Source organism: Phyllostomus hastatus, unplaced genomic scaffold (genome assembly GCF_019186645.2).
Source record: "Phyllostomus hastatus isolate PE091 unplaced genomic scaffold, TTU_PhHast_1.1 phas_contig_17, whole genome shotgun sequence".
Classification (NCBI taxonomy): domain Eukaryota; kingdom Metazoa; phylum Chordata; class Mammalia; order Chiroptera; family Phyllostomidae; genus Phyllostomus; species Phyllostomus hastatus.
In genome coordinates, this window is record NW_025333664.1 from 23,894,428 (window position 1) to 23,919,912 (window position 25,485).

At 40.1% G+C, this 25,485-nt stretch overlaps 1 protein-coding gene across 3 annotated transcripts in view; it reads left to right on the top strand.

The window, feature by feature from the left end:
* Positions 1-25,485, top strand: part of PTPRA (protein tyrosine phosphatase receptor type A) — a 142,266-nt gene that overhangs the window by 86,681 nt on the left and 30,100 nt on the right. For 2 of the 3 annotated variants that reach the window (XM_045833085.1, XM_045833087.1), the window contains 3 exons: positions 14,848-14,932; positions 16,118-16,191; positions 16,417-16,553. In XM_045833085.1, the coding sequence (XP_045689041.1) occupies positions 14,848-14,932; positions 16,118-16,191; positions 16,417-16,553 (296 nt within the window). Of the gene's footprint in view, positions 1-14,847; positions 14,933-16,117; positions 16,192-16,416; positions 16,554-24,719; positions 24,814-25,485 lie in introns of those variants that run through there. The other variant, XM_045833088.1, reaches the window with a different exon arrangement.

Sequence of the window (25,485 nt, forward strand, 5' to 3'; positions counted from 1 at the left end):
TGGTTGATTTCAATCCAAATTTTCTAAAGTTTTGTCAGGATGCATCTAGGTAAAGATCTTTTTCTTCAGTATTTTCAAATTGTATGGTTTCTTTCGGCCTGATAACTCAGAACTTTCTTGTATAATTTCTTCCCTTGTTTTTTTACTGTTTTCTTTTTTGGGAATGCCTATTGAATGGATACTAGAACTCCTAGATATGTCTAGCTTGTCTCATTGCTCTCACAGTTTCTCTCTCACTCTTACTGCTTGCTCTGTGTTCTGGGAACTTCCATGATTTGGCCTTTCACGATACTGATTTATTTCGTTATGTCTCTTCTCCTTTTCAGCCTTTCTGTCGAGATTGTTTTTCCCCTAATCATGTTTTAGTTTTCTAAGAACTCTTTTTTTAATTCTCAGATTGCTCTGTCTCCCCCCATTGTTTATTGTCACAATGCTACAAATGGTAAAATACATACAAAGTGTACTGTTTTAACCATGTTTAAGTGTACAGTTCATTGGTGTTGAGTTAGTTCATGGACACTGTTTTGCAACCATCACCACTATCCATCTCCATAACCTTTTTTATCTTGTAAAATTGGATCTCCAGACCTATTAAACAATCACTTCCCAGTTTCCCCTTACCCCAGCCCCTGGCAACTACTATTCTGCTTTCTGTCTCTGAATTTGGCTCTTCTAGTTATATCCTGTAAGTGGAATCATACAGTATTTGGGGTTTTTGTGTGTCTGACTGACATTTACTTAGCACAGTATCCTCAAGGTTCTGTTGTTTGTGTCAGAATTCTCTTCCTTTTTAATGCTGAAAATATTCCATTATGTATATACCATATTTTGCTTATTTGCTCATCCATCAGTGGAAAATTGGTTGCTTCTGCATTTTAGCTGTTGTGACTAATGCTGCTATGAACATGGGTGTGCAAATATCTCTTCAAGACTCTGCTTTATAAATTTTTTTTAAGAGAGAGAGAGGAGAGTGGAGGGAGAAAGAAAGGGAGAGAAACATCAATTAATTGCCTTCCATACATGACCACAGGGACCGAACCTGTAACCCAGGCATGTACCCTGACTGCAAGTGGAACCTGCAACTTTTTGGTTTGTGGAATGACGCCCAGCCAAATGAGCCACACTGGCTGGGGCTTCAAGACCCTGCTTTAAATTCTTTTGGGCATAAACCTAGAAGTGGAATTACTAGATCATGTGGTAATTTTATTTTTATTCTTTTGTGTGCTATTTTACATGTCCACCAGCAATGCACAAGGTTCCAATTTCGCCACATTCTGGCCAACACCTGTTATTTTCTGTTGTTGTTTTAACAGTGGCCATCCTGACAGGTGTGAGATTGCTCCTTGTTTTATAGTGTGGCTTTAAAAAAAAATTAACAGTGCTCTCTTGTACAAATTGCAGTACATTTTTAAAAGATTATTCTGTTTTTTGTATTGCCTCTTCTTCCCAGGACTATCATTGCTGTCCTTAGTTTTTGTGAAGGTCACCTGTAGGGCTGTAGTTAAGCTTTGCTCTGGGACATTTACTGGACTGGATTGTGCTCACAGTAGGTGTCCCTTCAGGAGGACAAACAGGGACATATCCTAAACTAGGGGTCCAGTTATGGATTAGGAAGTTGGACACAGTTATCCTCTAGGCATAACTACCTTTTCTCTTTCCCTTTCATCTCTTGCAGCTTCCTAGAATTATCTCTGTCTTCAGGGCCCCAGGAAACGCTTTGTGGACTTAGTGTACCTAGCAATTGTATGCAATATATAGATCGTCTCTAGATGTCAATTCTAACCAAAAGAGTAAAAGGGTGTATGAGACAATCAGGGATATTTAAAAAGTAACTGAATATTAGATTATATTTAGGAATTTGTGTTGCTTTTCAAATGTGATGATGGTGTTATAATTGTGTTAAGAATTCTTATCTCTTAGTGAGGCACACTAATTATAGTTGCTATGGTATGTCTCAGATCTGCTTTAAAATACTCCAGTGGGATGGATATGGAACAGTAGTTCTCAACTCAGGGCAAATTTTCCCTTAGAGGACAGTTGGGCAATGTCTAGAGATGATGTTTTGGTCATCACAATTGGTTTGCTTCTGGCATCTAGTAAGTAGAGGCCAGGTATATTCTTAAACATTTTATAGTGCCCATGACAGCTCTCCACAACAGAGAATTATCTAGCCCAAAATTTCATTAGTGCAAGGTTGAGAAACCCTGGTATAGATTTAAAAAACTGGCATATAGTGGTAATGTTGAAGTGAAGGATAAGTACATAGTGGCTTACTGTGGTGTTCACTTTAATCTGGTGTAAGTCTCCCATAATAAAAAGTTTAAATACACACACACACACACACACAGCATTTTTTTTAAAGAATAATCAGTACTCTCTGTGCCAACCTCCCCTGCCCCCACTCTTGATAAAGCCGTGTTTTTCCATCTGAACCTAGATGAGACACCACTACTTGTTACTCAGCTTGTGGGTGTACGGAATCTGCTTTGGCAAGCCTTTGGTTAAATACCATCCTCCTACACCGATGCTCACTTTCATCCCCACTCCCAGGTGAATCTGAGCTTGATGTGTTTCCAGGCCCAGACTATTAGAACCAGTACTTACCTCTCAAATACAGGTTCTTCAGCTCTGGTAGGTCTCTTCAGCAGTCCAGTCCCATCTGTTTTGCCTCCCATAAATCTCTGAGTTTTTGGTCTACTGATGTCATCCTTTGCTGCCTTCTCAACATGCTTTTAGTTCATTAGTATGTTTATGTTTCTTATATTATTTCAGTGCCCTTTTGGGAAGAGAAATAAGTAAAATTATTGATTCAGCTAACTATCTCAAGGGATGTTTTAGACTGCGTTATAAAACATCTCAAGCTAGATGTTTTAAATTCTTTTAATACTCGCTATATAGCCCTCTGTTTGGCATTTAATAAAGATATATTTAGTGATATATCAATCATTAATTTGTTTATTCATTCACTTAGTGTAGTCCAGTATTTATTGCCAACTGTGGCTGAAATTCTGTGCTAGGTTTTAGGTATATGGTGAGAAATAAAGTAGGTATGAAATGCTTGTCCTTATAGAATTTATGGTTTAAAGAAGGGACACTCATTAATCAACTAAACTCAAATAAATATACACACACGTATATATATAAAATTACAAAGTGTGAGAGGTAATAACAGAGGCAATATCAAGGGAAATAACAGAGTGCTCTGTGAGAATAATAAAGAATCCTGGCTAACATTGACTGAGTACATAATAGTACGAGGTCTGTCCATAAGGTATCGATCTATGTAATATGAAAAATAGAGAAAGTTATTAAAGAAGATACAAGATATAAGAAACATTGTTCTTAGATCAATGATGCCTCAGTCCCCTTCAAAGTAGGCCTGTTGGGACCTCACACAATTCTCCCAATTACCATCAGCTGCCCTATTGTATTTTCCTGAGTCACATTGACAGTCTGAAATTTCTTCCCTTTCAAAGGTGATTTTAGTTTGGGGAAAAGCCAGAAGTCACAGGGCGTCAAATATGTACTGTAGGGGGTCCAAGTCACCTGGGTGATTTGATGTTTCACAAAAAATTCTGCATGATGCACGAGCGGGTGCATTGTCGTGATGAAGCTGCCAATCACCAATTGCCCATAGCTGTGACCTTCTGAATCATGCATATAGTTTCCGCAGAGAAATGTTCAAGCTTAATGCAAAATTTGATGCCAGTTCATTGCTTTACCTGCCCAGTCACTTTGAATGCAATGGCCACACAATACACATGCTCACTCAATAGTGTCTACTGCTCCCATGACTAGTACAGTGAAGTCATCATTGTTCACGTGTTTGCATTCCAGTCCACTCTCCTTGCCTGCCAGGTTACATGGATGTGGTGCAAACCATTCTCATCATGTCAACAATGACTGGACTTTTTCTGGATAGACTTCATCACATGTGCTTGTCACTGTGCCAAGAACTTTATATGGATCACTTAATCTTCAGAATAACTAATTTTAGAAATAAGGAAACACAGATTTAGGATCATAATTTAGTATTAAGAAGCGGAAGAGATTTCTCTAGGAAAAGTAACACTTAAAATGAGAAGTAGATGACTTGGAGTTAGCCAGGCAAAGATGGAAGGAGGCGGTTTAAAAGCAGAAGGAATCACACATTCACAGGCCTAAGAAAGGAAGGAACTTGGTATGGAAAGACACTAGTGGCTGAAGTTTAAATAGCAAGGAAAAAGTGGCAGGAGATAGAGTAAGCAAGGGCTAGGGGAGGTTGTTATGGGCCAGAGCAAGAATATTAGATTTCTGCCCTGGCTGGTATAGCTCAGTGGATTGAGCTCGGGCTGTGAATCAAAGGGTCACCGGTTTGATTCCTGGTCAAGGCACATGCCTGGGTTGCAGGCCAGGTCCCCAGTGGGGACCATGTGAGAGGCAACCACACACTGATGTTTCTCTCCCTTTCTTTCTCCCTCCCTTCTCTTCTCTCTAAAAATAAATTAATTAATTTAAAAAACATTAAACAAGATTATTAGATTTCTTCTAAAGGCTTGGGAAACCATCCAAATGTTTTAATGAGAGGAACACCATATGATTGGCTTTCTTAGAGATCACTCTGCCTGCTTTGCAGGGGAGAGAGGCTTATTACTATGATCTAGATGAAGAAGGATAAAGATTTAGACTATAGTGATGGCAACAGAATGGAAAAAAATCAAACAAATATAAGATGTTTGTTTTAGCCTGAAAACATATCACTTGCATCTGGGTTAGATATAGAAGATGAGCCTGAGGAAGAAGTCAAGGGGAGTTCCACATTTCTTACTTGAACAACAGGATGGGTGGATGTCTTTGCTAGCTTATTGAATGGTAAGGGAAACATTTTAGGCAGCAAGTTTGCGTTGCCTGTGAAATTTAAAGTAGAGATGGCATGTAGGCTCAGAAGCGAGGTCTAATCAAGCGCTGCACATATGGGAATTGGTAGCATATCATTTCTGTTTACAGCCGTCTGATCACATAAGCTGCATAGAGTATAGAGAAAAGTACCAAGGACAGAGCCCTGAGGAAACCAGACATTTAAAGATCTGGTGTTGGAAGAGCAACTAGCAAAGGAAATGTGACAGAGCAGCTAAGAGATAGAAGGAAAATCAGAAGAGTGCTTTGTTGTGGAAGCGAAGAGAGGAAAGTTCTTTAAAGAGAAGGGAGTAATCAGCTAGTTTGAATACTCATTTTAAGATAAGAGGCACACACCAGGGTGTGTTGAAAATTGTCATCAACAGAGAAGTATAGTATATCTTCCATCTCTTAAAAAAGAAACTTCCACCCCACATCTCCCTCCCACGTGCTGCTCCTTTTCTCTGTATCCCTTTAAATTCACTTTCACTTCTCTGTCTTCATCCTACTTAATCTGTCATTAATATGTGATTGAGCTGATTACTCCTTCCTTCCTGAAAAACTCTGTTCTTGGCATCCATAAGACCATATTCTGCTAGTATTACCTCCCACTTCACGATGGCTGTTTATGAGTCATATAGCTAGTTGAACTTTTAAAAGAATGTAAATCCAGTTATTTCTCTCCCCTGTTCAAAGCTCTCCAATCACATAGTGTTTCTTATAACATTCAGAATTAAATCCACACTCAGTACCATGGTCTACAGACCCCTAAGTGTTCAGGCCCTTGCCTACTTCTCCAGCCACACTTTATCAAAATTGGGTTTTGTGCTATTTCTTGAACCTGCCAAGCTCCTAAGGGCTATGATGCTTGCTGTTCCTGTGCCTAGAAAGCTCTTTGTCCAGTCTTTGCATGGTTCACTTCACATTATATGGACCTCATAACCACTTTACACCTTCCCAGACTACTCTAAAATAGCTAGTCACTGCCCACTTTAACCCACCATTCCCTACTCCCCTACTGTTCCTTTCTTTTTTAAAAAAGTTAATGGTGTTTTATTTATTTTTTTAAATTACAGTTTATACTCAATGTTATTTTGGATTAGTTTCAGGTGTATAACAGAGTTCAGATAATCTTACACTTCACATAGTGCTCCCCCCAGCATTTCCGGTATCCACCTGGTGCCATACGTAGTCATTAAAATATTAACTATATTTCCTAGGCTGTGTTTTATATCCCTGTGACTATTTTACAACCAGCAATTTGTACTTCTTAATCCCTCCCCTTCATCCTTTTCATGCAGTCTGTACCCCCCACAACCATCAATCTGTTCTCTGTGAGTCTGTTTCTATGTTGTTTGCTTATTTTGTTCTTTAGAGTCCACATGTAAGTGAAATCATATAGTATTTGTCTTTCTCTGACTCACGTATTTCACTCAGTATAATACCCTCTAGGTCCATCTGTACTGTCGCAAATAGTAAGATTTTATTCTTTCTCGTGGCCAAGTAAAATTCCATTGTATATATATGTACCACAGCATTTTTATCCACTAGTCTATTGATGGGAGCTTGTGTTGCTTCCATGTTTTGACTGTTGTAAATAATGCTGCATTGAACATCGGGTGCATGTATTTTGCATTAGTGTTTTGGATTTCTTCAGATAAATACCCAGAAGTAGAATCACTGAGTCATAAAGCAGTTCCATTTTTAATTTTTTTCACAAACCGTCCATACTGTTTTCACAGTGGCTGTGTTACAGAACAGACAAGGGGGGGACCTGGGACAATATACTATTATTGAAAGAAGGCCCCGGGTCCGTTATGTCCGCCGCCAGAGGAAAGACATCTCTCAATGCCAGAGATTTGTGAAAAGGAAAGGAAATGTTTATTTAATGCTATACAAACTTAAAGTAGTGACCTAATGTCTTTATCAAAAATCCCAAAGTCCCCCCAAAACACCCACAAACAGACACAGTCCTTCCTTCCTTCCCCCTTTGCCCAGTCCAGAGTACCGTATCTCAGGGAAGGAAAACGAAGTCCATGGCTCAGACAGTCCTCTGGTTCTTAGTTAGTCCTCCTTCTCGACTGGGAGACCTCCCTGGGTTCCCGGCACCCTCGGCTGAGTCACCAGGATCTCTGCTAAAACCAGGTGGTGGTTCCCCCTTCTAAAGCTGCGGGGGTCCCTGCTCTGTCCAGGCTTCGTGGTTCTCCCTTTCAGGGCTGCGGGAAGGGGAGAGTCCCCACTCTGCCAAAGCCGCGTGGTTCTCCCCCTCAGGGCTGCGGGAAGGGGAAGAGTCCCCACTCTGCCAAAGCCACGTGGTTCTCTTTTTTCTGATGGCCACCAAGTCTGGGTTTTAAATCCGCACGGCCAATCTTCCTCTGCAGCCTCATTTCCGACTCCTCCCACACTCGGCTTCACATGCTGGAACTCGTATCCTTCCAGCTTTACTGGGCGGCCATCATGAGTCTGGGCAGGTGTGGCCCCATGTCCTGGAGCCAATCTTCTCCGAGCTTCCACGCAGGCGCTGTAGCTTGGGGGGATCTGCCCCAGTCACATGTTGGTGGGGAAGTTACTTCCATTCCCCTGGCTCAGAGATGATCACAGCTATTTAACATATCTAAGCGACCAGCCAAAAGCTATAGACATGTGAAATGACCACGCCAGAGGGTAGCTGCAAGGCTGTTGCTATGCAAAACAGATCTCAATGGCCCTGCTCCATTTGTCCCTTCCCCCAACCCACACCCTGGGTTGGGGGGGATGGAGACATCTTAAAATCTCCTGGACACCTTAAGTTCTGGACCCCATTTCAAATGCCTATTTGGGGTCCCCCCTCTTGGCTGCACCCTGTAACAGCTGCACCAGTCTACATTCCCACTAATAGTGCATGAGGGTTCCCTTTTCTTTGCATCCTCACCAGCACTTGTTGTTTGTTGATTTATTGACGATAGCCATTCTGACAGGTGTGAGGTGGTATCTCTTTGTGGTTTTAGTTCGCATTTCTCTGATGATTAGTGACATTGAGCATCTTGTCTAATGGCTCTTGGCCATGTCTAATGGCTCTTGGCCATGTATGTGTATATCCTCTTTGGAGAAGTGTCTGTTTAGGTTCTTGGCCCATGTTTTAATTGGATTGTTGTTTTTTTGTGGTTTTTTTTGGTGGTCAGTTTATATGAGTTCTTTATAAATTTTGGAGATTAACCCTTTAATGGATTTATCATTGGCAAATATCTTCTCCCATTTGGTAAGTTGTCTTTTTGTTTTGTTGATGGTTTCCTTTGTTGTGCAAAACCTTTTTAGTTTGATCAGTTTCATTTGGTTTTTGGGGATAGATATATCCCCCTTGTCTCAGGAGATACATCAGAAAAATATTGCTAAGAGAAATGTCAGGGATTTTGCTACCTATGTTTTCTTCTACAGGTTTTATGGTTTTGAGTCTTACATTTAAGTCTTTAATCCATTTTGAGTTTATTGTTGTATATGGTATAAGAAGTAGTCTAGTTTCATTTTTTTGCATGATATCTGTCCAATTTTTCCAACACCATTAATTGAATAAACTATAATAGACCCTGTTATATGTTCTTGCCTCCTTTGTCAAATATTAATTGATTATATAGGTATGAGTTTATTTCTGAGCTCTCTATTCTGTTCCATTGATTTATGTGCCTGTGTGTTGTTGTTTTTTTGTTTTTGTTTTTTTGTTTTGCTAGTACCATGCTGTTTTGTTTACTATAACCTTGTAGAATATATAATTTGATACCAGGTTGCATGACACCTCCAACTTTGTTCTTTCTTAAGATTGCTCTGGCTATTTGGGGTCTTTTGTGGTTCCATAGAATTTTTGGATTATTCTGGTTCTGTGAAATACACTATTGCTATTTTGATAGGAATTGCATTGAATCTATAGATTGCCTTGGGTAGCATGGACATTTTAATGATGTTAATTCCTCCCGTCCATGAGTATGGTATATGCTTCCACTTACTTGTACAATATCTTCTTTAATTTCTTTTTTCAGTGTCTTACACTTTTCTGAGTACTGGTCTTTTACCTCATTGGTTAAATTTATTCCTAGGTGTTTTATTTTGTTTGATGCAATTGTGAATGAGATTGTTTTCTTAGTTTTTCTTTCTGATAGTTCACTATTGGTGTATAAAAACGCAACCATTTCTAGATATTGATTTTGTATCTAACTACTTTACTGAACTTACCAGGTCTACTGGTTTTTTGGTGGAATCCTTCGGGTTCTCTGCATACAGTACCATGTCATCTGCAAATAATGACAGTTTTACTTTTTCATTTTCAATTTAGATGTATTTAATTTCTGATTGCTGTGGCTACAACTTCCAGTACTGTGTTGAAAGTAGAGTGGTGAAAGTGGACAGCTCTGTCTTGTTCCTGATCTTAAGGGAAGCACTTCTGGTTTTTCTTCATTGAGTTTGATGTTAGCTGTGGTTTGTCATATATAGCCTTTCTTATGTTTAGGTATGTTACCTCTGTTCCCACTTTGCTGAGAATTTTTCTCATAAATGGGTACTGGCTTTTGTCAAATGCTTTTTCTGCATGTATTGGTATGATCACATGATTTATCCTTCATTTTGTTTATGTGGTGTATCCCATCAACTGATTTACGGATATTGTGTCAACCTTGCATTCCAGGAATAACTCCACTTGATCATGATGTATGATCTTTTTAATGTATTACTGAATTTGGTTTGCTGCCATTTTGTTGAGGATTTTTGCATGTCTGTTCATCAGGAAATTGGCCTGTAATTTTTTTTTTCTTTGTAGTGACTTTATCTGGTTTTGGAATTAGGATAATCCTGGCCTTGTCAAATAAGTATGGGAGTCTTCCCTCCTTTCAAATTTTTTGGAATAGTTTGAGAAGGATAGTTCATCTTTGAATGTTTGGTAATATTCACCTGTGAAACCATTTGGTCCAGGACTTTTGCTTGTTGGGAGTTTTTTTATTTCATTAGTTGTAATTGATCTGTTCAGATAGCTGTATCTTTTTGATTCAGTTGAGGAAGATTGTATGTTTCTAGGAATTTATCTGTTTCTTCCAGGTTGTCCAGTGTTTGGCATATAGTTGTTCATAATATTTTCTTATAATTCTTTGTATTTCTGTGGTATCTATTGTTCTCTTTCATTTATGATTTTAATTTATTTTATTTCTGCTCTGATATTTATTATTTAATTTTTTCTCACTTTGGTTTTGTTGTTCTTTTTCTGATTCCTTTAGATGCAAGATTAGATTGTTTAGTTGAGATATTTTTTGTTTCTAGAGTTAGATCTGTAATGTTATGAATTTCCCTCTTAAGACTGATTTCTCTGTGTCCCATAGATTTTGTTTTTTTATGTTTCAATTTTCATTTGTCTCAAGGTATTTTTTAATTTTTTTCCTTGATTTTATTGTTAACCCATTCATTGTTTAGTAATATATTATTTGGTCCCCCCATGTGCTTATATGTTTTTCAGGGGTTTTTTCTTGGAATAGATTTCTAATTTCATAGTATTGTAGTCAGAGAAGATGCTTGATATGATTTCAGTCTTCTTAAATCTATTGAGACTTGTTTTGCATCCTAACATGTGATCTGTCCTGGAAAATGTTTCATGTGCACTTAAAAAGAATGTATATTCTTCTGCTTTCGGGTGAAATGCTCTGAAAATATCAATTAAATCCATCTGATCTAGTGTGTCCTTTAAGGCCACTGTTTTCTTGTTTCTTTTCTGTCTGAAACGTCTATCCATTGATGTCACTGGGGTGTTAAAATCCTCTACTATGGCTCTTTTACTGTAGATTTCTCGCCTTATATGCATCAATATTTGCTTTATATATTTAGGTGCTCCTGTGTTGAGTACAAAAATGATTATAAGAGTTACATGCCCTTGTTGGATTGATCCCTTTATCATTAGGTAATTTTTTTTGTCTCATTACAGCCTTTGTTTTAAAGTCTATTCTGTCTAATGTAAATTGCTATCCTGGCTTTCTCTTTCATTTCATTTCACGTGAACTATCTTTTTCTAATTTTTTACTTTCAGTCTGGTGTGTAACCTTCCATCTGACATGGGTCTTTTGTAGGCAGCATATACAAGGTGAGGCAAAAGTAGGTTTACAGTTGTAAGTATGTGAAACACAGAGTATATTCTTGTATTATTATTTATTATTTCCATACAAACAAGACTCTGTGTATGGGTCTTCTTATGCATTCAGCTCCCCTCTGTGTCTTTTGATTAATACATTTAATCCATTTACATTTAAAGTGATTGAGAGGTACATATTTATTGCCATTTTATTCTTTATAGTTATGTTCCTCTCTTTCTTTTTTAAAAGAAGACCCTTTAACATTTTTTGTAGTATTAATTTGGTGGTAATGAATTCTTTTAGCTTTTCCATGTCTGTAAAGCTCTTTATTTCTCCTTCAATTTTAAATTACAGCCTTGCCGGGTAGTCTTGATTGTAGGTCTTTGCTTTTTATCACCTTGAATATTTCATGCCAATTCTTTCTGGCCTGCTTTCTGTTGAGAAATCACCTGACAGTCTTATGGGAACTCCCTTGTAGGTATTATCTTTCTCTTGCTAATTTAAAGATTTTCTCATTGTCTTTAACCTTTGCCATTGTAATTATAATGAGTCTTGGTGTGGGCCTTTTTGCATTTATCTTGTTTGGGACTCTCTGCCTTTCTGGACTTTTGCATCTTTTTTCCTTCACCAGGTTAGGGAAGTTTTTGGTTATTACTTTAATAGATTCTCAATCTCTCGCTCTCTTTCAACTCCTGCTGGTACCCCTGTGATGCAGCTATTATTACATTTGATGTTGTCTCAGAAGTCCCTTAAACTATCCTCATTTTTTAAAGTTCTTTTTTCTTTTTGCTGCTCTGATTGTTTTCCACTACCTTGTCTTTCAAATCACTGATTCATTCCTCTGCTTCATCTAACCTGCTGTTGATTACATCTAGGATAGTCTTCATTTCAGATACTATATTCTTCATTTCTGACTGCTTTTGTATGATTTCTGTCCTTTTTTATGTTTACTATCTCTTTAAGTTTTACTGAGTTTATCTATTCTTCCCCTAAGTTCCTTGAGCATCCTTATAATCATTGTTTTGAACTGTATATAATGTAGATTGTTTGCCTCCATTTCATTCACTTCTTCTGAGGATTTCTCCTCTCTTTTCATTTGGGGCATGCTTTTTTGTCTCCCTATTTTGTCTGCCTCTCTGTTTTTGTTTCTGTATATTAGGTAGATGTGTTGTGCCCCCCATCTTGGTATTGTGGCCTTATGTAGGTATCTTTGGAGCTCAGTGCTGCAGTATCCCTGATCACCTGTGCTGGGTGCTCCAGAAATCTGCCTTGTGTGGATTATGTGAGCCCTCCTGTTGTAGTTGAGTCTTGATTGCTGTTGACACATCCATGGGTGGGGTTGACTGTCAGGCTAGCTGATATAAGGATCAACCCTAACCACAGTGTATGAGCTGTATATGGAATTCACCCCTGCAGGATCTGCTGCCTGCCAAGAACTCCCTCTGGGTATGCCACTTGTGGAGCCAGTTGGATCATACTCTCATGTGGTCTGAAGCCCACCACCAGTGTGTTGATTCTGAGGCCTCTTGGGTGCAAGTCAATGCCAGGCACTTCCTGTGACTGGCCCCGGACTACCCGTTTGGAACTACAAAGTGATCCACAGTTTGTAATTGCCTCTCCTGGGCCTGGGTGTGCATAGGAGAAAGCAAGTTGCATACCAAGTCTGGCTTCCACCAGCACCAAGTCTGGGGGCAGGTCAGCAAAAGGCCCAAGGCATCCTGAGATCCACCACCAGCTGCCTGTTAGGCTAGTTGTGTGAGGTAGGTTCTTAATGAGTTACCAGGGAGGGGTGAGTGGTGTTCTCCAGGTTGATACAGATTCAGACTTGGCATCAGTGCTGGATTTGAGGCTATTAAGCAAAAGTCTCAGGGTACACCAAGGCCAGCTGCCACCCACTGGGGGCCTGGGGATTTTTGTGGTGGGGCAGGGTCTCAGGGAGTTGTTACAGTGAAGCCAGCAGAATTTATCAGGCTAAAATATACCAAGATTTAGCCATGTGGAAGAAGGGGAACTCTGCATGGCAGGGCCACAGGGAGTCAGGAGAGTGGGGCTAGTACATTCCCTTAGGCTGATACAGTGTGGAGGGGAGTGCTTGACCCAGGAAAGATGGCATCTGTTGGTGGTATGAGTAAAGGACTCAGCATAGGAACCTTGGCAGCTGTTCATTTAGTTTTCTCCCCAAAGCCACACAAACCTCTGAGCTTCCTTTTCTTCACTGGAGCCCAGGGTGAGTGCCTATGAATGAGATTTTGTGTACCTGGGTTTGTAGCACACTCTTGTCTCTCCCTGGCAGACAGAATCCCTGATGATTTTCATATCCAAATAATATATGGGCGCCTCTTCCCAGCTCTGGCATTGGGACCCCTTGCTCCTCAGAGCGTACCTTTGCACCTGAGCTATCCCTTTAGATTATCAGCTAATGCGCATGGGTGCAAGGCCTACCCTTTTCTCACATCTGCCCTTCCTGCCAGTCTCGATGTGGCTTCTGTAAATCCTTGGTTATAAGTCTTCTGTTCAACTAGTCTTCAGTTAGTTATTAAGGTTTATTGTTCTATAACTTAGTTGTAATTTCAGTTTGATCCTGAGAGGAGGTTAGTGTCCCTTCACCTACTCTGCCACTATCTTGGATCAATTCTACTGTTCTTTTCTTCATAGCACCTATCCCTATTTGAAATAATGTATTTATTATTTATAAATAATAATAGGTGCAAAGTATCCCTCCACCGCCAACTTCCTCCAGAATGTAGACTCTCTGTTACTTCTCTGCTTGATTGCTTTTCTGTTCCCAGGGTTTAGAACAGTGCCTGGCATACAATTGCTTGTCCATTAATAATTTTTTTAATGAATGCTGCTAAGAGGTTGAATCAGATGAGGATGGGAATGTTTCCATTGGATTTTGGAACACGTTATTTGTTGGTGTCCTTGATGAGCAGTTTATATGGAACACTGGGGATAAGGAGTACCTGGAGGGTAAAGAATTAGAGAAAATGACTATCTTGTGAGAAGTTAACTCTGAATGAAGCCTAGGGCTGTTGGTGACTGGAGGAGGGTAAATGAGGTCAAGAAGACAAGTCTTTGAGGTGACAGTAATGGATGTAATCCATAGCATGTGTGACAGCATTGACTTTCACACGGGAGGGATTCATCCTCCCTTTTAGCAGGAGCAAAAATGGTGAAGATAGTTACAAACTCAGACTGGTTGTATAGTTTGTGGTGGGGGCATAAGAGTAGAGGAGGATGAGTCATCACTTGGTCAGCTGCCATGAGAAAGAAGGCTACAAGTATTAGGTGGAAAGGAAGCTAGACCCTATGGAATGGAAATCCAAGGGCCTGCCTTCTGATATATCTCTCAGCCAGATATTGCTCCAGTTGGGGTTCTTGTAAAAGGTGGCTGTGGAAAGAGGTAGAAAAGGGTGCCCAGCATTTTGGATACATAGTGTTTGGGGATCTAATGTCTCCTTGCTTTAATCAGGAACAGAATTTTCTGTGCCAGGAAACCATTTGGGTTTATGATTGGAAAATTGTCCTTTTTTCCTATCTTTCCCATCTTCCTCTAGATGGAGCCCATTGAAGCTGGGGAGAGAGTACATTGTTAGCCCTCATACTCAGATTAACATCAGGATCGGATATGTTCATGCTTTCAAATAGTCATTTTTTATGTACTAAGCACTGTTTTAAGCTCTATAACAATGGACAAAACACAATCTCTGCCTTCAAAGAGCTTTTATTCAAATGCAGGAGGACAGTTAGAAAACAAATGTATAGGTCAGAGATGAGGTAGCAGTGGGAAGTGTTTTCCTTTTGCTCTCAGTCACTCTGTCCATGACCTGAGCAGCCAACTTGAGCCCTCTCTTGCATATAATGGTAATGACATGTTTTGTTCTTTCAATTTCAGATAAGACTCCAATTATTGCAGTGATGGTGGCCCTGTCCTTTCTGCTAGTGATCGTGTTCATAATCATAGTTCTGTACATGTTAAGGTGAGCATATGAGCTAATGCTTCTCCATTCTCGTGGACTCTTATTTCAGTAACCTCAGGTCTCAAGCCCACACAGTCCAGAAGACAGTAGGGTAAGGACAATAAGTAGGATATAGGGGAATGACTCATGATAGTGCTCCTAAGATTCAAATTCTACTTAGAAATGGTTTAAAAGCTCTACATAGCCTTCCTCAAGACCCAGTCCCCTACCCTTTGACCTGTCCAAATCAAGCCCCCCAACTCCACTCCAACCTAAAGTCCAGGATGGTGATTTAGAGGGCGAGGAAAGAAGCTACAATCTGTTATTACTGATAGCTGTTTACGGTCTTCATATCTAGCCCTGTTGAAGCAACCCTTAAAAGTGCCCTGATGGAGATTTTATGCTTAATAAAGACCTACGTTATTTCTGATTGGGGCTTTGTTCCCCAAACCCTGGAATGCTGAATTAAACCATGTAAGTTATATAGGGTTCCCCTTGCTGACTCTCAGGGTCCTCTAGGTAATGCTATTCAAGAGAACAAAAACATGAAAGGGGAATCCACAGGAGAAAAAAGGGAAGTGTATTTGTTGTTCTCCTGGTCGTGTTACTGCCCTGACTAACTGGGTTTAACTCTGCCCTTATCTTTGGCTTAAGCTGTTGTGTGTGCCCCTTCTGTTCTTCTACAGGGATAAAGAGAGGGGGACCTTGTACATCCCTGTGATTTGTCATATGTCCATTATTCTGCAGGAGACTTGAGGCCAGATCTGTGCCCATCCAATCTGAAGTTCTGGGCTTTTCCCTGGTTGCACTGGGAAAATACCAGAATTTTTGTTTGATATGGATAGTTTTATCTACCCCACCTCCTAGGTCCCCCCCACCCCCCACACACACTATGTTCTTCCCACTCATCCCTTTTTCACCTGGTATGGCTGTGATCTCCAGTGAGTTCTGGAACTGGAGCTGCACAGAGCCACAAGCTAGAATATACTGGTGGTGTTACCTGGCTTGGATTCTAGTGTGCTGAGGGTGAGCAGGAGCACCATGGAATGGAGTTGTTCAGCATGTACGGGACCCATCTCTAAAGGAGCCTGTTTATTTGGTGAAGGAAATTTAGAAAGGCTGAATTGATAAGTGGAAATACAAAGCCAATGATTGGTCTCTTCTGCCTCTGTGCTTAGTTTTTCACTATGAACATTTTCTCATTAGGTTTAAGAAATACAAGCAAGCTGGGAGCCATTCCAATTCTTTCCGCTTGTCCAATGGCCGCACTGAGGATGTGGGTAAGGAACTCTTTAAGGAACCCTTTAATGGCATGGGGAACCTTCATGAAGAAGAAAATCAAGAAATTGAGGATTTCCTTATCCTAATAGGAAAAATAAAAAGACTTGAAGGGAGCAGCCCTAGTTCTTGGAGGCTCAGTCCATGAATTAGAGTCCCCGGTTTAGTCTCCAGAGAAGGGCTAGTTCCCAGGGCCCCTGACCAACGTTCCCCCTTGTGCACTGCAGAGCCACAGAGCATGCCACTTCTGGCCAGGTCCCCAAGCACCAACAGGAAGTATCCACCCCTGCCCGTGGACAAGCTGGAAGAAGAGATTAACCGGAGAATGGCTGACGACAATAAGCTCTTCAGAGAGGAATTCAATGTGAGTTCTTTGCTGAGACTGGTGTGTCAGCAGGGAGGAAAGCAGGCCTAAGGTCTTGGGGGAGAAATCAGGTTTTTAATGGATTAAGAGGTGAGAAAATTTTTACCAAGTTCATCTGACTCTTTTCCAATGTGATTATGGACAGGAAATGAAGAAAGGTTTGCCTTACCTCCCTTATCTACCCATCCATCTATCCATTCATCATCTCATCTGTTACACTGATTAGTAAATACTTACTAAGCATCTAATATGTGCTAGATGGCTGGGATTTGCTGGCGAGCAACAGATCCAGTCCCTATACTTAAACTCACTGTTCATAAACCAGAACAAAAATAACTCTGTAAGTTCAAATAGCAATAGAAGGCATGAAGGACTGGTGCATAATAATAGGAGGCTGTATAAACAGGTCCCCTTTTAGAATCTGGAATAGGGATCCCAGAGTGTCTTACATAGACAAGGAGTAGTTCAGTGTGGAAAGTGAAGACTTATCTTAGACTGCAGAATAAAGGTCTCATCTTGGGAATTTAGGTTTATACTTTGGAAAAATAACTGGCTGCTATATAGAGAATGTGCTTCAGGGAGATCAGAATGGGTGCAGGAAATACAGTTAGGACTGCCACAGCTGTTAATACCAGAAGTGCTGATAGATTGACATAAGGTGGTTATGATTAGGAAAAGGGGAATGGATTTGAGGACATAGAGGGACAGTTCCAGAATTGACTAATTTATCAGTTTGGGCATTGGTAAACTCTCAGTCTCCTTCACACCTTTCAGCTTAACCACGTGTGTCAGCTTTGTCTCTGAGGCTGGCTCCCCTCTGATACCAAAATGGCTGTCCCAGTTCTAGGCACGTGGAAATAATCACAAGGTCCAGTGGACAAAGGATGACTGTTTCTTCCTGTGTGTCTCCTTTTATCAGTGAGGAAAATTTTATCAAAAGTCCTATGGAGACTTCCCTTGTCACATGCTTCTTTTTAAACCAATCATAAGCCAGGGGTAAATAGGCTTACTACAACTGACTGAGACCAGTCCAGAGTATTGGAGCTCTAGTAGAAGGGAGGAAAAGAGGGACAGTTACCAGGTAGGTAGGTCACCACTCATCTGCCCCACCACTGAACAGTTTAGGGGAACAGACAGTGACGTGGTCAGATCTGCACCCTGAGAAAGTCACTGGCTACAATGTGGATTATAGATAGGGAGGGAGGCAAGAAGTGAAGCAAGGGACCATTTACTTGGCAAGAGTTAATGGAATGACTTGGACCCTTTTTTCTGGCTGTTGAAAAAAACAGCACCATTGTTGCTCATTATTGATTGAGAATGTTTATCTCATCCCACATGATGGCATCCCAGCCTTAGCAGCATAGCTAGGTTTCTAACAGACACACTCTACTGTTATACAGTCCATAGTGCCAACTGCTCTGGGTAATGGGGTGTGTGACCCCATGGCCATACTTCTTTTTCTGTGAAATGAGATCCTTTTTTGAAGCTAATATTCACTGAGATCCCATGACAAGGCATTCCAGTAAATCCCTGGATGCAGGTGGTATTCTTAGAGGCATGGTGGGCTAATTCAGTAGATATTGTGATGAGAGCCAATTGCTATGCAGCCATGGCCACTATATTCATGGGTTCTTTGGGCCAGCACTGAGATGTTAAGGGAAAGGACTGACCAATATCTGCTTGGTTGTTAGCAATGAGTGCCCTCTGGTGAGCCATATGCATGGAGCATAAATATTTCCTATCTTTCTTATTCCAGTTGTCCACTACCCAGGGATTGATTTAGATCCTGACCACCAGTGAGATAGATGAGGGGTCCCCAACCCTCTGGCCACAGACCGGTACCAGTCTATGGCCTGTTAGGAACTGGGCCACGCAGGAGAGCAGGAGTTGAGCAGCGAGCAAACAAAGCTTCACTTGCATTGCCACTCGAACTCCCTGAGCTCTGCTGCCTGTCTCCCTCCCCAGCACCCCCATCCATGCAAAAATTGTCCTCCACGAAACTGGTCCCTGGTGCCAAAAAGGTTGGGGACCATTGAGATAGATAGTGGGGTCTCTTGCTTGAGGTTCTGTTCACTGGAAGCATTTCTCCTTTATACCCATTCAGAGCCATGCTTTGAACAGATTATCTCACAGCAGTCCACCTCCAAATGGGCTAGCACGTCTCAGCCATTTGTATACTAGGCCAGGCATTTTTTCTTTTTCAGTTAACCATTGGTACCGTTGGGGAGTCAGAGGTGTCTACTGAAGGGAGTGGGTGTGTGGCAAGTATTCTGTACACATCACTTCCAGCTGGTGGTGGAATTCTGCTGGATATGTCCAAATTTATGGCTTATTGAATCACATAATATTTAGTTTATGATGGGTAATTGAAGTCATTTGAGTATCTAGTGTCCCATGGTCAGGCTTATATTCACTATCAGAATCCAGTGCTAAGCTAGAAACATGGTCTTGCTGAGAAGATCATAGTCTTGTCCTCAGATCTTAAGGTTTTTCAGTATGATTCTCCTGCTCAACCTTAACCAGACACTTAGGGCCCCATAGACTCTGCCAGTTTCTCTGTGGCCTAGATCAGCTAGAGAGCCTTCTCCTTTCAGATCACTCAATAAATGAGTCAAAGCAGGACATCAGCCAGTGGTTTATGCTGTCTCCAAAATCCAAAATGGCCCAACAAGCGTGACTCCTCCTCCAGGGTCAGGTAGGGAGAAGCAGCAACTTGTCCATAGGGGATATCCTGACATGTGCAAGCCTTTGACTTTGAGAAAACTTGGCTGAGGTGGCAGGCCACTATATTTTTATTTTTATGCCTAGCATGTATATCTAATATATATAACATCCTGCCCTTCAAGTCCTCTCAGCTTTATGTCATCGGCATAGTTGTCGAGGTGATGTCCTGTGAAACAGTGAGACAAAATCCCGATAAACCAAATCACAGCAGAGAAAGGTCCAAATGACATCACTGAGGCTGCTTCTGCCATGAGAAAGGGAATTGCTTCATGTAGCTTTTGTGCGCCATAAAGGAAAAAACATGCATTGGCCTCCTTAATAGTGCTATTCCAGGGACCAGGGGTAAAGTTAATCTATAGGAAGGAGAGTACATCTGGAAAAGCAACTTCAAATCCACAGCTCCACATGATTTATGTATTATAATCTACTGACATCTTAAAAATGGTCAGTCTTTTGTGCTAGTCTATTTTGTAGTATGCATGGGAAGTAATAGGAAGTATCAGAATAGCTAATACTATTATTATTGAACATTCACTTATGCCACCACTAAACTTGGATGTGAAAATGTATTATCATTATCCTGCAACTTTCAAGTCTTCTGTAGCACTTAGAATCTCTGTGACTCACCTAGGGACTTACCCTTTGGTAAATAGAGATTACTGTTCCAGCAACTTGCATTTGCTCTTGCTGCTGTATTAGTCCATATCCAAAGGGTTTACGGAACAGTGTGGGTATTCTACTTGCCATAGATATCTGTTCCAACAATTCATTGGGAAAATAGTTCCTAGCATGAGGCCAATTCAGGCCAAAACTCCTTGCATCAGCTGGCCTACAAAAGTTCCATTCTAACTAGCATAAAATAGTGACATTCTGGGTTCCCAGGAATGAGTTAGCTCAAGATCAGACCCCATATGGTATATTTCCCTTTACCTGGTAAAGTTACCCTGGTATGTGGCTGCAGATTCTTAGGGGAAGATGAAGACAGTAGTTCATGTTGTATGAATGCTGATGTGCTGTGGCAGGGTTCTTCCTTACATATTCCCATCATTGAAGGGTTGTGGGTCTGTAAACTGACTCAGGCCTGGGAGTGGGAGTGAAGAGGCCCTTTCTCTAGCATGGCAGTCTAGTCAGGTGTCCTCAACTGACCTGGACTGGCTTCCTCCCATTTTCATTACTGGGAGCTTCACAACGAATTATCCACAACCAGAAATGTTTGAGCTCTGGTAACTGTGGCCTCTGAGGCTCCTTCCACCCCACTAAGATCAGTACTCCCAATTTGAAGCCAATCCCTTCCAACAGCATCTTTCTCTGGTAAAGACAGCCAGGAAAGCACTTGGGAAAGATTCCAGTGCTTTCCTCACTAGTGTACACCCTGCAGCAAGGCACTTGTGGATCTCATCGGGGACATGGTGAAGGTATCAGGAAGGTTGAGCCCATTGGATCCCATGTAACACTGATCTCCTCTACTTTGTGCCAAGAACTTTCTGTCTTTTCATTGTTACCTAGCTGAATCTAGCATTCACTACAGGTTTCCACTGGCCAGCCTGGTCCACCATTAGAACTATGGCCAGTTTCCTGAGCTGTTACACTAACTCGGAAGTTTAGTTAACCATACCATAATTATAAATTTGGCTTTGTCCAAAAATTACGCTCTCCCCTCCGCCCTTTTAAATGATTTTTGAAGATCCAGCTCATTGAATTTCTGCAGTTTCTTCTATCAGCTCTTTGCTTTTCTACCTTGTTTATGTATTTTACCCTCTAGATCATATTATGCTTGCATGGCTCATTATCCATCAGCAGAGAGAGCTGGGTTGTAGAGAAATTTTCATCACAAAGGCAAGATGCAGTAGAGAGATTTTTAGAAGCTGGCCTTCTCCAGCAACTCTGTTTCCTTTCAGCATCATTTCAGTCATTTCACCTAAGGCCCTGTCTTTCACATGATCGGCCCAGGAAAGATGTGAATTTCATTGTCATTAACATTCAACAACCAGCAAAATTCTGAAATGTTAACACTGGGTTTAGCAAAATACACATTGAGTCATAGAAAGGCCCTGAGTCTTGTGCTGTTTTTGGAGACGAGCTTTTGATGTTGGAACTGGGCTTTTTCTTGCTATCCACTATGGTCAGAAGTAATCCTACTCCTCTGTTTCAACAATTCTCATCTCCTTTTGTTGGGACTCTCCCACCCCTTTACCACCAGCTGAAACACATTCCAGGTGATCACAAGCAGTAACTGAAGTAACTGTGGTACAGTTGTATACACTATGAGTGACTTGCTCTTTCCCTTCCTGAAAATGGACAGACAGTTCCTTTCTCTTTATCTGAACAGAGGAATCAAGGTTTACATCACCCACATTTCCCCCATCAGTTATTTAACTATAACCCACTCACTGATGCTGACTGCTAAGTCAGTTACGGTCCTTTATTTAAAAACCAGAGAAGTCAACTCAACTAAATTAAATAAAACAACAGAACTGTCAACTGGGAAGACACTTGGGGAGCTGGCAGAACCAAGAGATATGGTAGACAACCAGCCCTTAGGCAGAGCAGGTTCTGTTTGCTGGCTTTGGGGCCCTCTCAGGAAGCCTCTGCTTCTTTTGGGGTTTTAGAATCCTGACAGAGAGAATCCATGTGGGGCAAGTGTGCCCATGCTTGTATCATCAGTCCTGTTGGGAAGGAAGCTGGTGAATAACACCCAGGGCAGACACACCAATCTGTGTCTGTTATCATAGAATAATGTTTTTACTGTCATGAGATGAGGGCCTTTCTAATAAGCAAAACACAAGATTCAGAAGCCAGAGTGGAATAGATTGAAAAATAGTAAGTATATTTAAAATGTTAAATGTCCCTATGACAAATGTCCTCATGAAAAAGCGGCCAACTGATAGAAGCTATTCACCACAGGTAGACAGAATTTTCCATAATACATAAAGAACATCTACAAACTTGTGAGGAAAAAGTGAACATCACTGTAGCAAAATTGGCAATTCACAGAAGAAAAACAAAGAGTCTATGAACATGAAAAAAAGTTCAACTCTATCTAGTAATCATATTAAAACTAATCATTATTTTGGGCCTGTCAGATATGAAAATCGTAAAAGATTAATATTAAGTTTGGACAAAGGTATGAGGATACAGATACTCATATCTGTATCTGGTGGAAGGAGTTTAAATTGGTATAGGATTGGAAGGATGATTTTACAGTATCAAGCAAGTTTTAAGTGCTTACACTATCTGGCCTAATTTCTGAGACTCTAACAGAAAACCAAATACACATTTGTGCATGGATTTTCATTACAGCATCACTTATAATAGTAAAGAAAATGAAGTGAAAAACAGATATCTATCAATAGCAGAATAGCTAAATGATGTCTTGAATCCATTATGAAATTCTGTCATTAAAATTAATGTGTTAACATGGAAAGATCTCCAAGTTGTACTGTCAGTGGAGAAAACACATCACAGAGGACTATACATGGTATAATACCCCCTTTAAAAAATGTACATCTCTGTGTGGCTGTGTTAATGCATTTTTTTAAGTTTGGAAGAATACTGCAAAGTGTGAGCAATGGGCTACCTGTAAGGGGAGGTAGAATATGGGAGAGACATGATAGGGAACTTCTTTCTTCTAAATTATTTGACTTTCTTTTACAAAAGCACATTTTTAATAACATTTTTTAAAGCAGAGGTTTTTTTTAATTATGGTTAAAAAAAGCTAATGGAGCTTAGCTTTAGGATGGATATACAACATGTAGAGTTAAAAGTTGATGTCCCTAGCTTAAACTGTGCCAGGAGTCTTTCGGTCAGGTCTCTGCGAAAAACAATAACACTGAATGGGAAGTTGTTTTGGCGAAAAACTGTACCATGGGGTGAACAGCTGAAGGAACATTAGGCATAGGACATGACAGCTGTTTTCAGATATTTCACAGGCTAGAAGGAGAGTGTGTAGCGTCTTTATGAAACCCCACCATGGTTGAAATTTCTATGAGATTGTTTGTCCTATATTTATGAGCTGGAATGTTTTTATTGGCCAGCATTTGTTTTAGAAAGAAGCACTGAATTTTTTTACTAGAAACACTTTCAAAAGCCACTTACTGAGATCCCTAAAGCATGTTCAAAGTTAAAAAAAAAAAAAAAGATAGAATGTAACTCCTTAAAGGAAGGGGATAGGAGAGAGAAGAGAGAGTGAGGTGGAGCCAGTGAGATGGTTAAAATCAGTGCATTACAAAGTGTGGCATCCTGTTGCTCAGGATCCTGCGTCTTTAGTAGAGACAGCTTCATTCTTGGGTTTCCAGATGAACAAGCATGTGTGTGTAATCTGGTGACAGGACCATGTGTCATCAGAGTGAGGCAGAGGCAGAATAGCATCTACATTAATGAGTTGTCTCTAAACAAATGGATTAGAGCCAAAGACCTATAGGAATTAGCAAGTGCTGTGTCAATGGCTTCAAATTCAACAGTCCAAGAAATTGGAGGTTCAGGATTCCCAAGGGGCAGAGAAAGCTCCAGCTGACATCTGAGTTTTACACTAGTCAGTACAAGGGAAATACAAAAGAAATGTGTATTTGGGTGTTGGGTCCTTCCAAAAAAAACTGTCCCAAGATTAGGTGAACTGCCTTGGAAGTTAGTATATTCTCCATCACAGCAGAATTTTCAGGCATTGGTAGCTATTAGGTTGAGAGTTTTAAAAGATTTCATTTATTTACTTTTGGGCGAACGGAGGAAGAAAAGAGGGAGAGAAACATCAATGTGTGGTTGCCTCTTGTATGATCCCTACTGGGGACCTGGCCCTCAACCCAGACATGTGCCCTGACTGGGAATCGAACCAGCAACCCTTTGGTTCATAGGCCAGCACTTAATCCACCAAGCCACACCAGCCAGGGCTAGGTTGAGAGTATTTAAAAGGCAATTCAAACATAAAAGTGAATGAATTTAATTCAGCACAGTACTGAAGATCTTAGGCAGAATAGTGAGGCAAGAAAAGAAATGAAAGGAATTAAAGATTGGAAAGGAAGAGACATTCACAGAATAGAATATTGTCCTCAAAGAAATTCAGTCTCATCAGATAAATTATTAGAATTAGTAAGTTATTTTAGGAAGATCAATAGATACAAAAACAGCATTTAGAAATTAATGCATTTCCATACATAAGCCACAATCAGAATCTATTGATAATTTTTATTTTATTTATTTTAATAATAATTCTTAAAAGGTGGCTATTTATAGTAGCATTTAAAATGTTAAATACCTATGAATAAATTTAACAAGATATTTACGAAATCATTGGAGAAAATTATTAAAATGTTTAAAGACATTAAAAGAAAAAAGCCTAAATTAGTGAAAGATGAGATCAATAGATTAAAAGGCTCAATATTGTAAAGATGTCAATTCTCCCCGAACTGATATGTAGATTCAATGCAATTCCAATAAAAATCCCAACAGGTTTTTTGTGGAGCTTGACAAGCTGATTCTAAAATTTATATGGAGGAGAAAAGATTCAAGAATAGCCAAGACATTCCTGAAGAAGAAGAACAAGGTGAGGAGACCTGCCTTACCAGATATAAAGAGTTATTATGAAATCTAGCAATGAAGACAGTTGTGTATTGGCACTGGGATAGATGGATTGATCGATGGAATAAAATAGCTCAAAAGCAGATTTATGTGTAAATGGAAGCCTATGAATGACAGAAATGCTGTTGCAGTTTTGGTGGGGTAAAGGATGGTCTTTACAATAAATAGTTCTGGGACAATTGGGTAATCCTATGGGAATAAATGAAATTGAATTCTTGTCTCATACCAAACACAAAAATCAATCCCAGTTAGTGTACATACTGAAATCTAAGAGACAAAATGGTGAAACGTAGAGACAATGATATAGGAAAATATAATCTCACAGTATAAAAGGTTGGAGACTTAAAATGTTGACAAAGGGAAAGATTAATTAACTTGACTACATTAAAATGCAAGTTTTCTGTTTATAAGTAGATATAAAGAAAATGAAAGGACAGGCCACAAACTTGGAAAAAAATATTTGTAACACAACTAATGAAGAGTGATTACCCAGAATATATAAACAACTCCTACAAATTAAGAAGAAAACAAACAAGCAATCCAGCAGAAAAAAAAATGGGGAAAATGCTTGTGAGGTAATTTACAAAAGAAGAAACCCCGTTGACCAGTAAACTATGGAAAGATGGTCAACATCATT